Below are 11,040 nucleotides of genomic sequence, written 5' to 3'. Positions count from 1 at the left end.
GGTAGGTGTATTGGTATACAGTATATACAATATGACATAGTATGAACAGCACTGAAATAGAGAATGGTGAATAAATAAATAATAAGTGTTAGCCAGTAAACAGGTGCTGATTAGAGACAGAGTTACTGGGTTATTGCACAGGAATTGTTCCTGACACTGTGAGTCAAAAATCAGCTGTTCATCAGAGTGATGGCTTGTGGGAAGAAACTGCTTCTGTGTCTGTTGGTTTTGGCGTACAGTGCTCTGTAGCGCCTACCAGAGGGGAAGAGCTGGAACAGGTTGTGTCCGGGGTGAGATGGATCTGCAGTGATGTTTCCTGCCCGTTTCCTGACTCTGGAAATGTATAAGTCCTGAATGGAGGGCAGGTTGGCACCGATTATTTTTTCTGCAGTCCTTACTGTCCGTTGTAGTCTGTCCTTGTCCTTTTTGGTGGCAGATCTAAACCAGACAGTGATGGACGTGCAGAGGACAGACTGGATGATGGCTGTGTAAAAGCGGATCAGCAGGTCCTTAGGCAGGTTCAGCTTCCTGAAGTATGAAGTACATCCTCTGCTGGGCCTTCTTGATGATCGTGTCAGTGTTGGGCTCCCACTTCAGGTCCTGGGATATAGTGGAACCAAGAAACCTGAAGGATTCCACAGCAGACACAGTATGGTGATGGGGGGCAGAGTGGGGGGGCTCCTCCTGAAGTCCATGGTCATCTCCACAGTTTTGAGCGTGTTAAGCTCCAGGTTGTTCTGACCACACTAGAGAGCCAGCTGATCAACCTCCCGTCTGTAGGCCGACTCATCACCGGCCTGGATGAGGCAGATGACTGTTGTGTCATCAGCGAACTTCAGGAGTTTGACAGATGGGTCCCCTGAGGTGCAGTCGTTGGTGTATGAGTATTAGATTATTACAGCATAATACGACAATATCGCACAAGACTCAGTAGACCCCACTGACCAGAAAACAACGGCAATGGGAGGAAAAATAACCCCCAAAATGTTACTGTTTCAGATACAGGGTGACCAACCACATCACAAGACTACATACTAATATTTCATCAAATCAAAACATCCAGGATCCAGTATATAACGAAACAAGACGTACTGTATGTTGTTCTCTCTCATGTTAGCCATCTGCCTGTTTAATTCAAATAAAGCACTGGAGATATAATCCTCTGTTGTAACGCTACTCTTCAGTATTTGGTTTTTTATTGGACCAGCCTAAATATAGGACGGGAAAAGTGTGCAACTCATCTTCTGGACCCTGATTGTCACGAAATCAAAATAACAACAGAAAGTCATCAAGAGCCTTTTTTGTTGCTCCAATTTAAGTTTCCTTTCATGGGTCCTTGTCACTTTTAGGACAGATTTTAAAGTGTTACTTCTTACACACAAGGCATTACATGATCAGGCCCCTCTGTACAGTGGATTTCAGCTCAGCATTCAACACAGTCTCCCCCACGAAGCTGATTGGCAATCTCAGCACTCTGGGCTTAAGTAGGCAACCACACTCTGCAACTGTTGGACTTCCTCATAAACAGACCCCAGATAGTTTGGATTATCAGCCACACCTCCTCCACTCTAGTGCTCAACACCGGAGACCCACAGGGCTGTGTCTTCAGCCGCCTCCCGTTCACACTGTTCACCCACGACTGCATCCTCCAACACGGTAAAAACTCTGTTGTGAAGTTTGAGGACAACACCTCCATCATCGGACGGATTTCAAACAAGGATGAGACTTCATGTCGGGAGGAAATCAATAATCTTGAAGAGTGGTGCACAGAGAACAGCCTACTGGTCAAGGTCAGCAAAACAGATCAGCTTTGTTCCCCCAGCTTCATGAAAAATTTTAATTATTCCTCAGCTTTCTATAAAACAGAGCAACCATTTTATGATATTTTCTCCTTTGTAGTTGAAGGGAACTAAAAACTAAAGTTCATTTTACAACCCTGTTGTAATATGACGATAAAATCTACCTTGTACCTTACGCCTTCACCTTCAATAGTTTAACATTTTGGGAAATAAACTTATTTCCTTTCCAGCGGAGAGTTAGACAAAAGGATGGAAAGCACTCTCATGTTTGTATGCTATATTTGGAGCTGGAGCCCGGAGCCAGAAACAGGGATAAACAGCTAGCCTGGTTCTGTCCAATGGTAAAAAAATTTAAATAAAAATCTGCTTTCGAGCACCACTGAAGTTCATTAAATAACATGTTATATCTTGTTTGTTGAATTTTGACAAAAACCAAAAACCACATGCTGTAGATTTACCTTTGGGTTATGTGCTGTACTATTTGTTGGCCCTCTTGCAGTGACTTCCCGGAGTCTCCACTTAGACTCTCTCTCCCTCTTTCCCGCGTTTGGTCTTCCTGTAATACACAAACTATGTAAACACATCCACATTAAATTCATCACCAATGCAGATAACATTGAGAAAAGTTGGATTTAACACTGTGAAACAAGCAATACTCCAGTATAGTATCATGGCGTGCTACTTATAAAGATTTAAGCCCCCATATCTGGGTTACACTAGTCCCTTCCGCAATCCAGATGATGCCATCTGTGAGAAAAGAGCAGTGTGTGTGTGTTGGTGGTGCTTTCAAATCAAATGCTGAGTGTCTCATTTCACTATTAATCCAGGTCGTCCCCACTAAGATGTTAACAGACCGGCTGTGACTGACATGCTGCTGTTTATACCTAGTGGGTGGTTTGAAACAAAAGTCGGAGAGAACTGAGAAAAGCTGAAGAAGGTTAAATAAAAAGTACCAATGGGTGACATCATGGTGGCTACCACCACTTCTTTTATACAGTCTAGGCCTATGCTTTAATCTCATTTCATACAAGGTAGATTGAGTGGTTCATTATTTTCTTTCTTGCAATTTTTGAATGTACGGTTTCCCCTCAGAAACTGATTAAGTGGTAGCACCCAAATGGTTAAAATGTGCCATCTTAACACCTATTTTCTGTCATCTTCAGAGTTCAGACATTCAAATTTGCCTTATGAACAGGGTTTTCTGTGTCATATGAGGACCATTACCTGCTCCTAGGAGGAAAACACTTGTCCCTACCAATATCTGGCTACTACTTAATTGTCCTTGGCAATGATTTTGTTTAAAACAATTAAATCTAAGCGCTGTTGTCCTTCAGCATCTACTCAATGTACTTGGTGAACATCACTATTTCTTTGCGTTTTTTAAGTTTTGAAAATTGTCCTCCCCTTGCCGACCTTTTTCAGACCCTCAGCAACTTTTTTTTTTTTTTAAATCTCCCACTAGGACATATTTTTTTATTATTCCCCAAAAGAGTGACATGAAATATCGCCCTTAATGTGATTTGTTGTTCTATTAATAATTGGAAATTGCTATATTAATATCCAATTCATAGAAGGCAGCTAATGACTTATAATCCACAAAAATAGGACTGATTCATGCTGAAATAAAACAGTGGATGTCAAACGGCTGGCATGACGACCGTGATTGGATGACAGGAGTAAATCTGCTGACCAAATCCCTTCATGGCTCAAGCTGTGATTTGGACCAGAGAGATTTGTTGTCAGAGTGAACTCCGCCCTGCAGAGATGACTACTGTCACTGTCCAACACACGACAGCAGCGCGTCAGCCGATAAGACAACTCGACTTCCATTGCCCCGTCCGAGCGTGCTGACGTGGTGGGAAAGAAACGTTCGTTGAGCCAACTGACAAGCTAACTGGCATCTCTATGGTAGGGCTTGGATACTATTGTGTTTTTAAGCATCTCCTGGTGCCGCTTAGATAATGTTAGATACCCCTATGTTTCCTGTATGTGTACTGAAAAAAGTTACCTGCTGTTAGATATTTAAACTTTCTGTCAAGTAGAACAAACAGCTCTGTGACAGACAGCCGTTTCCAAAAGCTTTCACAGCAGAGGTCCGACTGTTGTAACGGTCACGCTGTGAATTATGGGAAATTTGCGAATGACGCTTGCTTGGCACCCTAAAAACAGAACTGGATTTTTTTTAAACGTTACTCTAAATGATGAACTAATTCCTTTCTACAGTCTATGGCTAATTCACAATGATATAGTTGGTTTTATAGAAGGCTGTTTTACCTGTTGATGGGGAATGTTTCTCTGTGGTCGCCTTAAATTTGAGTATATGTGGTACTAATTAATACTTAACTTGAGTATTTCCATTTTATGCTACTTTCTGCTTCTCCTTCACTAAATTTCAGAGATAATACTGTACTTTTTACTTGGCTACATTTATTTAAGAGCTACAGTTACTTATGGAAGCCCATTTCCGCCAATGTGATGAAAAAAGATCCCTCAAGTCATTATAATGAGAAATTTTATGAAAATAATGAGTTAGTATCTCAATATAATGAGTTATAGTATCTCAAAATAATGAGTTAGTGTCTAAAATAATGACTTACAGTATCTCAAAAAAATTTGTTAGTCTAAAATAATGACTTAGCATCTCAAAATAATAAGTTAGCATCTCAAAATAATGACTTATATGATCTTAAATTAATGAGTTAGTGTCTAAAATAATGACTTAGCATCTCAAAATAATAAGTTAGCATCTCAAAATAATGACTTATATGATCTTAAATTAATGAGTTAGTGTTTAAAATAATGACTTAGCATCTCAGAATAATGAGTTCCATCCCTCCATCGTCAACAACTTATCCTGCGTACAGGGTTGCAGGAGAATAATGAGTTAGTATCTCAAAATATTGACTTAGTATGTCTTGGTATCTTAAGTCATTATTTTAAGATACTCATTATCTTAAGATACTCATTATTTTGAGATACTCAGTCAATATTTTGAGATACTTAGTATTTTGAGAAGGTGTCTCATTGTTTTGAAATATTAAGTAAATATTTTGGGATGCTAAGTCATTATTTTGAGAACATTTCTCATGGCAGAAATGGGCTTTCTTATTAACTATTATTAAGAGTTTACATACAAAACATATGGTCAGTTTATAGAGTATGATCCATTGTTACAGAATAAACTACCAAAAGTATATGAAGTAGTTAAAATTTGCCCCAACTTCACCCACTAAGTGTCACATATTCGTGCATTAATAATAATGATGCAATAATACAATAGTATAACACTGATAGAAGCCACTCTGCGTTATGAGTACTTTTATTTTTGATGCTAAATTCAAGTACATTCTGTACTATGACATTTTGTATTTTTATTCTGTGGTATTACTACTTTTACTGAAGTAAATGATTTAAATACTTCTTCCACCTCTGTTTGCACCAATGTGATGTGGAAACATAAAACCTCCAGTGTGCATACGCTGAGAATGAACTTTTCGTTGAAGTACTGAAAATACATTTAAGTCTTAAATTATCGAGGAAGAGCACATGTAATTTTAAGAATTACAAGGTAATTGCATTGTTTTTCTTTAATTTGTCAATGTGTTTAGTTAATAACTTCACATTAACTTTATAGTAAACATTTAAAGGAGGCTTTGTGTGCATGTTGCTCTCAAGCACTTGATTTGCTTGAAGCACAATAGAACGGAAGCCCTAAGCGGCCATCCATTCAAATATTTTTTTTACTCTGTTGTCCCAGGATAACGGGATAATTTTCTCACGATCTCGAGATAACAAACCATAGCTGAATACAGGGGTTGGCCGGTGAGTTTCTTTAGGATAATTTAAGAGCACTTTACAATTATCCCATTATCATGGGAAAATGGAGTAAAAAAATGTTTGAATCGATAGCTGCTTAGGGCTTCTATACAATAGTAACCTGAGTACAGAAATAAATAACGTTTTGTTTCTGCTTTCGTAGAAACTGAGGAATTGACCCCTTAATTTATAGATCATGTTTCATTTTTGTTAAAAATGTTAGAATGTGAACATTAATGTGGTGTTATAGCTCTAAACTCCCACTCTCTCTGCAGCTCCATGCACTTACCTGTGTAATCAAACATTCAGGAGTTCACTCTAATTTGTTTGCGTACCGAATATGAAAATTATGTTTGTTCTATTATTATTGTTCTTATTGTTACTAGTGCACTGACTAACCTATACCTGTAATTACTGGCAATCACTCAGTCCCCTGTTTCAAGTCCATTTAATAAAGCAGTGCAAAGTGACTTGCAAATTCACTTACAAATTGCCACATCTGTTGTCTTCACACCTCTTTTTATCAAAATAAGCTCACTGAATAAAACAGCTGTTGTTCAGTATGTTTAATCCTTCAAACAAAATGCCCAGTAACATACAATAGGTGTAGCACTTTGGCAGGTGGTGATAAATTGTGACATTCTGCAGCAAGTTATACAATATTCAACACAGCAAATATAACACAACCTTAAAGAGTTTAATTTTGATGCTGTCCATTACACTTGTTTACGCTGTCCACTCTTTTTAAACGTAATATCATCAAAATGTTAAATTCAGTTTTGATCAAATAAACATTTACAACATGCTTTTTAAAAATAATATACAATTTATGTATATTATAATTTTATCTGAAACTTGTAAAACTTAAAAATAAATTCTTATAGAAAGTACTGGAAATCATTACTCTAGTTATTGGTGAGTAAATCAGTAACAATAAAAGTTACATGCATTAAAGTGGACTTTGTCCCTAATGAATAGGTCAGTGTAACCCATGTATTTACATGAACACTGATTGCTTTATGAATGTGGATTAATGTGCTGATAGTTCTACTCTGGTTGCAGTATGCAGTATGCAGTGAGCTGTCCTCTGTCCCCCAGCAGGTGGCTGAGTTGTGAGAAGGGACCATGCCTTTGGTCAAGAGAAACATTGAGCCTCGGCACCTGTGCCACGGTGCAGTGCCTGATGGGATTGGCAACGAGCTGGAGTGTGTAACCAACAACACGCTGTCCACTATCATCCGCCAGCTCAGTAGCCTGAGTAAGATTACAGTAACTCATATTTAGTATCATTTGTATCATAACATGTTCAGATGCTTTTTAACCTGAGATCATTACAGGAGGGAAACTGTAACAACTGCAAAATCACCCAAATCAGCATAAAACAAGTTCATTAGAAGTCATGGATTAGTGGATGCAGTAGGTAATAATCTCTGACTCTCAGTCATCTCAATTAGGGATTGTAGCCCCATTTTGATAAACACAACACAAAAATCTGACACATTTTTGGTCTTCAGGAGTTATGACGTAAACACAACAGCAGATCAGAACTTCCTCACGGACTCTCAGATGATTTGAGCCCTGATATATTGACAAAGATAAATATCACATTAAAGATAAAGCAATTATCACCTAACTGTTTCAGTTAATGTACATTATTATACAACGCTGTGGACAGTACTGAACATCTATCCACTGTATACTCTAATTAGCCAATTTGTACAGAAGTGGACTGGTTTATATGGTTAAGGATGCGTATATGTCTGCATAAGCACTGGTATACCTGTATGTTGTTGTTTGTGCACTGAAATATGTTAGACAGAGAGAGACTATTTTGGGAGGCAAATTTACTCCTGGACATCTGGCCCAAAGGAAACTCTGATTAGTGTGTGTACGTGTGTACGTGTGTGTGTGTGTGTGTGTGTGTGTGTGTGTGTGTGTGTGGATTTAGTGAAGTTACAGGAGCTTAGAGCTTACCGTAAAGCTTTGTATCTCAGGCAGACAAGATGGAGAGTGAGTGGGCGGAGACACAAACTGTTTGACGTGCACCGTCCAGGCACTAAATGCTAGTGTGTAATCCAGGTAAATATAATGGATTCAGAAATGTACAAACAGTATAAATATAAAGAATCCGTGTTTTATAAGATGGCCAAACTTGCTGTACTTTATTTAAGTGTATAAAGCCGAACACCAAATGGACAGTTGCTTCTTGTAAAGCCTGTGAGTAAGACCTTACTTTATCAGAAAACATTATATAGCTGATGTCTAAAACAGGTGTTCGTGCAGATTTCAGTGTTTTCCATGTCAAGATTCTTCTGGTTCTTTGCCCTGGTTGCAGGTAAACATGCAGAAAATGTTTTTGGGGAGCTTTTTAACGAGGCCAACAACTTTTATGGGCGCGCCAACTCTCTCCAGGACCGTATCGACCGCTTGGCCGTCAAGGTCACCCAGCTGGACTCCAGCGTGGAGGAGGGTTAGTTCACCGGAAATCAATCTGTCTGTGGATTTAATACCCTATATTCTACCCTTTCATTTATCCTCACATGCTTTACATTGAACCTAAACGTCTGTCTTGCTGTTTTCTAGTCTCTCTTCATGACATAAACATGAGGAAGGCATTCAAAAGCTGTACAGTCCAGGACCAGCAGGTCTTGTCTAAGGGCAGCACTCCAAACTCTGTGGCTGAGATGCGCAACAGCAGTGACAGGCCTCCTCCCCTCAGCACCCTCACTGCCTATAGGTACTGTACGCATTGTAAAAAAAACAACAACATCTGAACAGGTTACATTTTCAGGCAGTGTCTCATTTCACGTGGATATTTGTTTTTTTAAAATACAGAGAGGATTCTACTGATGCAATGAAATTCTACTCAGACCCGTCTTACTTTTTTGACTTGTGGAAGGAGAAAATGCTTCAGGACACAGAGGACAAGAGAAAAGAAAGGCGGAGACAAAGAGTAAGAGCATACTCATATCTCCACTGCTACCTTACCACTTTATTTTTATGTATTTGTTTAGCAAGTGGGTTTTCATCTTCTTTTCTGTCCACCCGTGCACCTCTCCCAGGAACAGAAGCGAAGCGTAGAAAGCAGTACCCTTCAGCGCGAGGTGAAAAAGGTGAGAAAGGCTCGAAACCGCAGGCAAGAGTGGAACAGGATGGCATTCGATAAGGAGCTGCGCCCAGATCACCGTCATCCGCAGACTCTCTGCCGAGGGGCATCATCTGAAGGCTCGCTGTCCCCAGATGGCAGGTTGGTGCTTAATTTTTTGACAAAAAAAGTAGAGATGGAACAGGAAATCTGTGTTTGTAAAATGTCATAAACTGCACAGCTTTGGAGAAATGTTGCTGCATCTGCTCTTTCTGATACTGCATGTGAAATGTTTTAGCCCAGCTTTTTATTCACTGGAAAGTCAGCCTTGTGTGTCCACAATGAAAATTATATTAGGATAATACTTTGGAGAGTGCAAAAAAACAACATTTCATAAGGATTGTCCTGATGATAAAATGTCCTCTATGTCTCTGTTCCTATGTTTCCTGTCAGTCTTTACTTCTAAATATCAAAGAAAGGCAACATTTATCTTTAAAAAAGCACCTGTGAAAAAATTGCATAGCTTTGTCATATGTAGAAATATGACAAAATGTAGATTTTAGTAAAAATTACAGACAAAGATGGGAGGAATAAAATCTAAACTGGACTGAGATCCTATTTTCAAGAATAGGACATTGTGACTAAAATAACAATATCTCTGTTGTGTAAAGCTTCAGCTGTGATTTTATAACAACAAATCCACCATCTGGATATGTGAAGGCATCTGAATGAGAAGCTCTCATTCTTTCATTGTTTATCCAGGCCTGACCTCCCAGACTATCCCGTCCCTCCAGTCCCCGCCCATTCTGCTTGTAATCATGCCAAGTCACATGATTACGTGCCTGGGAATGCACACCCCTCACCACCTGTGGAGCATGAATACCACAGCATTGATGTCAACTACAAGAGAGTAACCTATGCCACAGCAGAGCCTCATGCAGCAGACCGGATTAACGGTTCAATACGTCCACCTGCAGATTACAAGTATGTTTGTTTGTCGTTTGCATAATTAGAGAAAGAATTAAATATAATATATTTTTTCCACTGCAACATAATTCTCTTTCTTTTAATGTAAACCAGCTCCGTCCCTTCACCTCCTGCTCCAGGCCCACCCATCCCATCAGCCCAGACAGCCTTTGGGTTTCCACATGGTACGCTACCACCAACAGCACATAATGGAGTTTTGCATGTAGGCCCAGGCTACCCACTCCCACCTGTACCTCCTCCAGGGCCACGCATGGTCCCTCCTCCACCAGGTCCCCCACCTCCACCTCTCCCTCCCCCAGCTGCACCCTCACATATAGCAGGACACAGCGTAGGCAGCAGAGCTCAGACTAAACCTGTGAGAGACGCAAGAAGTGACCTGCTGTCCGCCATCCGCATAGGTGAGTCGGGGTATCAGCAGACATTGGTAGACATTGTATACAACTATATCCTGTTCATGACCCTGTGTGTGACAGGTGTACAATATGTGATCCTATTTTAATACACTGTATGTGTGCACTTATTAGGCATCCAGTTGAAGAAAGTCCAAGAGCAGCAGGAGCAGCAGAACGAGAGGCAGCCGGTGGGGAATGACGTGGCCACCATCTTGTCCCGACGTATAGCGGTGGAGTACAGTGACTCCGATGATGACTCAGAGCTGGACGAAAACGAGTGGTCAGACTGACCGGACACGAAGTGTAGCAGCACCTGGGGGAAGTTTTGCTTTGTATTGGATCTTCAGTGCAAATAAAACAAAACTGTAAATCACTTGCTTTGGCTCCACCTTGTGGACTCTACGTATCAACCCACTGCTGCCAAAGTATCTTCATCTTCTTTTATTAATATGTGCTGCCCTGTACTTCTCATGAGGAAATGGCATGAGTGAGCAGTTTGTACTATTTTTCTTAAAAGGGTGAATTTTCAGAGCTACTGTACACAGTTTAAATTGGATTAATTGTATGATAATGAATGTTTTGTTTTCTACCACTGATGAAATATGAGCCATTAGTTTCCTAACTTTGTCAACCGAAACTGTATGTTCCAATCAAATGTCCTCTCCTAATAACAAACTAACGCATTGAACGCACCATACCCGTAGCTCTATTGAGGAAATGTGTGATGTCTCAGTACTACTATGCATTCTTCACAGAAGACATTTGACACTTCGCCTTAGGTACACTAAAATGTAGCTGCTCGCTTCAGGGTGCTGGTATTATGATGTTGGCTCACTTGTCATTTGTAACACATGCTCACATCAGATTTGAATCAGTGCAACTGTGTAAAGAAAAACCTTAAGGACTTCAGTATTTATTTTGTATGATTTTATGGGATTACACATTCCAGATTAAATTTTGG

At 39.8% G+C, this 11,040-nt stretch overlaps 1 protein-coding gene and 1 long non-coding RNA gene across 11 annotated transcripts in view; one reads left to right on the top strand and one right to left on the bottom strand.

Annotated features, from left to right (window-relative positions):
• The window catches only part of LOC123963961, a 38,601-nt gene extending 34,704 nt beyond the window's left edge, over positions 1-3,897 (bottom strand). For all 5 annotated transcript variants that reach the window (XR_006823294.1, XR_006823293.1, XR_006823296.1 and 2 more), the window contains exons 1-2: positions 3,808-3,897; positions 2,258-2,369 (exon numbers count right to left, since the gene is read on the bottom strand). This is a non-coding gene — a long non-coding RNA (uncharacterized LOC123963961). The remainder of the gene's footprint in view (positions 1-2,257; positions 2,370-3,807) is intronic.
• LOC123963957 (wiskott-Aldrich syndrome protein family member 3-like) lies at positions 3,548-10,452 on the top strand. Of its 6 annotated transcripts, none has more exons than XM_046041089.1 (9): positions 3,548-3,707; positions 6,717-6,873; positions 7,951-8,085; positions 8,199-8,352; positions 8,451-8,568; positions 8,678-8,862; positions 9,463-9,684; positions 9,781-10,085; positions 10,212-10,452. In XM_046041089.1, the coding sequence occupies exons 2-9, from the start codon at positions 6,741-6,743 to the stop codon at positions 10,367-10,369; spliced, it is 1,410 nt and encodes a 469-aa protein (XP_045897045.1). In that variant the 5' UTR covers positions 3,548-3,707; positions 6,717-6,740; the 3' UTR covers positions 10,370-10,452. The 6 variants fall into 6 exon arrangements, with proteins under 6 accessions (XP_045897045.1, XP_045897046.1, XP_045897047.1 ...); XM_046041090.1 differs by having other exon boundaries at positions 6,714-6,873; XM_046041091.1 differs by lacking the exon at positions 3,548-3,707 and adding an exon at positions 5,602-5,621.
• Positions 10,453-11,040: the final 588 nt, after the last annotated feature.

Source organism: Micropterus dolomieu, linkage group LG23 (assembly GCF_021292245.1).
Source record: "Micropterus dolomieu isolate WLL.071019.BEF.003 ecotype Adirondacks linkage group LG23, ASM2129224v1, whole genome shotgun sequence".
Lineage (NCBI taxonomy): Eukaryota > Metazoa > Chordata > Actinopteri > Centrarchiformes > Centrarchidae > Micropterus > Micropterus dolomieu.
The sequence above is the reverse complement of the archived record's forward strand: the minus strand, read 5'-3'. Positions and strand labels throughout refer to the sequence as shown.

Excerpts from the sequence above, each read along its gene's own strand:
- LOC123963957 (XM_046041089.1), top strand. The coding sequence starts at position 6,741 with ATGCCTTTGGTCAAGAGAAACATTGAGCCTCGGCACCTGTGCCACGGT. Across the intron at positions 8,569-8,677 it reads AAGAAAGGCGGAGACAAAGA|GAACAGAAGCGAAGCGTAGA; the intron begins GTAAGAGCATAC and ends CACCTCTCCCAG. Across the intron at positions 8,863-9,462 it reads TCGCTGTCCCCAGATGGCAG|GCCTGACCTCCCAGACTATC; the intron begins GTTGGTGCTTAA and ends TTGTTTATCCAG.